Here is a 4017-nt window from a genome sequence, read left to right as displayed (position 1 = left end):
AAATTGGGAGGACCTCATGAAAAAGTGACAAAACAATGATAGATGTTTAAAAAAAGATAAAGGACAAAATGTTGACAGAAGATTGACAATGACTTAAAGAAGCTTAGCGAAAAAATTGACTTAAGATGATAATAACACAAAAAAGGCTAAATAATTTTACGAGACTAATCTTCAAGGTAGAATATAATTTTTCAAATTGAAAACTAACTCAAAGAGAATTTACTTACAAAAATGCAACATTTCATAAGAGATTCACTGCAGACTTTGTTGCATGATCCACATATCATTCATTAGAAAGATTTACTAGAAAAAAATGATGTTCAAAAAGGAATTAAGAAAAATTATTCATATATGATTTTACACGACAATTTCTTTAAAAAATTAACAGATTGTATCGATCCAAGAAACACCTATCGGAATATTGTAGAAAATGTATCAGTAAACCTCTAAAAAGGTGCAAAAATTACTGAAAGTTATCGAAAACTTCAAAAAGGGGTTGAAATCTATGTATATCTACCAATCTTTCAAATGATTCGAAAATGTCTGAAATAAGGGAACTTAGAAATGAAATATCTGATATTTTCGATTTAATTGAGTCACTTTCCACAAGTTTACCTTCCATTCAATGGCAGTTTCCTGCCATGTGATTTAGTGCACTCTAAAGATTTTGATTGATTTTTTTTTAAATTAAGTTGAGAATTATTTTTAACAAATTCAAGCTTTAAAAGTCATAACACTTCAAATCTTGGTTAAACATGTTGTAATAGTGTCACTTCAGGAAAAAAAAGTAAAGTGTCACAAATAAACAAAAAACTAAATATTTTTAGGCAAAAAACTATTTTTGTTTAAATTCCAATTGTCATTCATATAATGTTTAAATGTAAGCGATACATCAAAGCAAAACAAAACAATAATCTTCCTTACTGGATCCGAGCCATTCTCTTAATTTAGGTCGTGTGAATTCCCACAGGACTCGAAAGGAAAGAAAAGGAACCCGTCAAATAATAAACGAATATCCTAATTATAAAAAAAATAAATACCACTATCATTTATAACGTTTTTAATGAGTAGAAAAAGTTTAAAAAATAAGCTCAATTGTAAGGAAATTATACACAAAATAGTGACTTTAGGGACCAAATTTCAAAAAAAGTAACTTCTAAGTGACCAGCCTAAAAAAAGTGACAAAGTTACTAAAAAGTGACCAACTTCTAGCCCTGTATGCTTTCGATGCCGTGTCGGAGAGGCCTTGAAGCCAAAATGTAAGTGCCTAATCACTATTTTCTACATTGTAAATGTTCGGCGGGAGAAATTTCCTGCTCTCATAGATTGAGCAAAATGGCATGACCAAAATAAAAGGCAAAATTTATTTAATCTAAATCACATGTTAAATTTTATTTCGGAAACAGTTCCAAAATCTCTTTGGCTGAATTGATTGAGCTAGCCGGAGCCAAAGAAAATGGAAGAAGAAAAACTTCAATCTTCTTTTCCTTTAAGCCAACCTCTTTTTCTTCTAACAAAAGTTTGTAGGTGAAATTTTCTACGGCATCGGAAACATCTATTGCTCAGTTTTGTAAATTTTCTAAGAATTGAATCTAATTGAAAACTTAAAAAATCTCAAAATGTGAGAAACTATGTCATGTTCCACAGATGAATCAAAAATGATGTTGATTTTTCACTACAAAATATTTCATTTCCCATTCAACAAAACAAAGTTTCTTAGACCCCAGGGTTTGAGAAATAAAATTACCCCAAATCGACTCAGTCTAAGTTGGTATACCAATTAAGACAATATTCAGCTACAATCATTTATTTCAAAGTTATTCAAAGTCAAAAAATTTTTTAACATGCTTTGGGGAAAAAGCTTTTAGTCAGTTGTTAAGTGCTCGAAAAATATCATTTAGTGTCTGAGAAACTCAAGTTACAAGCTATATTTTGCATATATGGATTTTTTTTTAAATTTTTCTTTAAGATCATTGCCACAAAAAGCGTAAAAAAGTGTTGTAAAACCGTACTTTTTATTAGGTCAAACGCCAAAGCTTTTCCTGTCACAATAGAATTTTTTTGAAAAGTTGATGTAATGTGTGACACTTTGGCAGCTTTAGATTTATAATACACGAAACACAGAATTTTTGACGACTATTTGAAGGTAGCTGATTTTCGAACTTTTCATGAATCAACATTTTCTGAGAGAATTCCAGCGACGAAATTCGACTTTGCACTGGATTTTGAGTATGTTAGCGCAATGTTATCGCAATAAAACCAAATTTTAAAGAAGAAGAAGAAACCACCACTAAAATACCAGACCGATCGTCAAAAAATTTTGCACATGTGAGTATGTAATAACTTGGTTGTTTCACTGAATATTCAATCGATTTGCATTCAAAAGACCTCAACGAGCCAGTTGTTTTTTCGAATGCAATTCTTAAACGAAAACTGATTCTTCACAATTTGTCTAGTCTCCTGCCTGATGACTCGTTTTAACATGAGGGTGACGTGATAATACCTTGAATCTCATATGAACAACAAGCTCTTCGATGTGCACTGATCGTAAAACATGATTGTGACGGCGAATCGAAACACCTATCAAAAGTTATAAACGTTCAAAATGTTTGTAAGTGTGCAGTAGATTTTGATACATTTAAACAAACATATAAAAACATCAATTCTACTGACTATCACTCACTATTCTACGGATAATCTGAAGACCTCAGTGGTATCTTCTTGAGGAATTGTCTTCGATAAGATAAGCTTAATTTGGTGGGGAGAAGAGTTATAAAAATAAAATGATCATCCACTGACTCTTCATTTAATCCTCTGAATTAGAAGACAAATTTTCACCCCAAAATGAAAGGCAGTAAGTTACTAGAAAAATTTCGTGGTAGTTTCATCTTCTATAATGTTTGTGTTTTTTAGATATCCTAGCTCTTGTGCTCACGCTGAGCCTGTTTGGCATGAGCTCTGCAAACTTGTGCGTAGGCTTAACGGAAGGATTCTTCATATATGCGGCAGATTGCACAAAATACATCAGTTGCGCAAACGAACAGGAAAACATCATGTCATGTCCGGCAGGATACATTTACGATCACGCCAGGGTTCTGTGCGTCAGAGGAACCACTTGCCCTCCTGTTCCGGTCACTCCCGTGTGTCCCCCGACTGGCATTGAGTTCCAGGCCATCGAAGGAGATTGTGAGCACTACATCGTTTGCTCTCAGGGAGTAGCTCACACTATGACTTGCGCTGCGGGAACAACCTTCGATACTCCGACCCTCAAGTGCCAACTTCCGGCAGCCTCGACTTGCTTGCCATTCAAGTGTGATCCAGCCCTGCCTCTTCTCGGACAGAGCTTCGCTGATCCGGCCGACTGTACCAAATATTACATTTGCAACTTCCAATACGAGCTGGTTCCGAAGGCTTGCTCCGCCGGAATGCACTGGGATGACGCCATCAAGAAGTGTGCTGCCGGGGCTTGTGTGTAATGTTTTTTTTTTATTGACCAGTATCTCGTAACATGTTAAAGATATAGCATAAAGAAAAATTGTAGAAAGTGCATTTTAAAAATAAATTTGTGGAAACACAGTTTGACATTTATGTTTGTTGGTGGTAAAACAGTTGTGCAGAATTATCTTTTAACCATGGTCATTTGACTCACTCATAACTTTATTATAAGTTAAGGAGAGAGTGAGGAGACTTGATTCCTAAGGTGATTTGATTACTAAGCCATATCATGAAATCAGAATGTCAAATTAAATCGGTAGTGAATTTTGGAAAGGGTGCACGCGCCAAATAAAAACAAATGGAGTTATCATCTGGGTGAAAACTACGGTCAATGGCCTACATTTCGATTGCACAAAGTTATCTGAAAGATAGGTATGTATATGATTTTCTAGAAATAAAGAAAACAAAATAATAAGCTGGAAGCGTATGTAAAACTATGTTCGCGTTTTTCTCAAACAGGGACGTTGGCGTATTCGCCGTGTTCAAAGTTCGATACCGAAATGTTCTAGGAAAATGTATAAA

The 4017-nt window shown here is 34.2% G+C and overlaps 1 protein-coding gene across 1 annotated transcript; it reads left to right on the top strand.

The window, feature by feature from the left end:
- Window positions 1-2704: 2704 nt before the first annotated feature.
- Window positions 2705-3576, top strand: LOC129749639 (peritrophin-1-like). Its single transcript, XM_055744670.1, has 2 exons — window positions 2705-2854; window positions 2914-3576. Exons 1-2 carry the CDS (start codon window positions 2845-2847, stop codon window positions 3474-3476), a joined length of 573 nt encoding a protein of 190 aa, XP_055600645.1. The 5' UTR covers window positions 2705-2844; the 3' UTR covers window positions 3477-3576.
- The last annotated feature ends 441 nt before the right edge of the window (window positions 3577-4017 follow it).

The sequence above is a fragment of the Uranotaenia lowii genome, chromosome 2 (assembly GCF_029784155.1).
Source record: "Uranotaenia lowii strain MFRU-FL chromosome 2, ASM2978415v1, whole genome shotgun sequence".
In the NCBI taxonomy this organism is placed as follows: Eukaryota; Metazoa; Arthropoda; class Insecta; order Diptera; family Culicidae; genus Uranotaenia; species Uranotaenia lowii.
The sequence above is the reverse complement of the archived record's forward strand: the minus strand, read 5'-3'. Positions and strand labels throughout refer to the sequence as shown.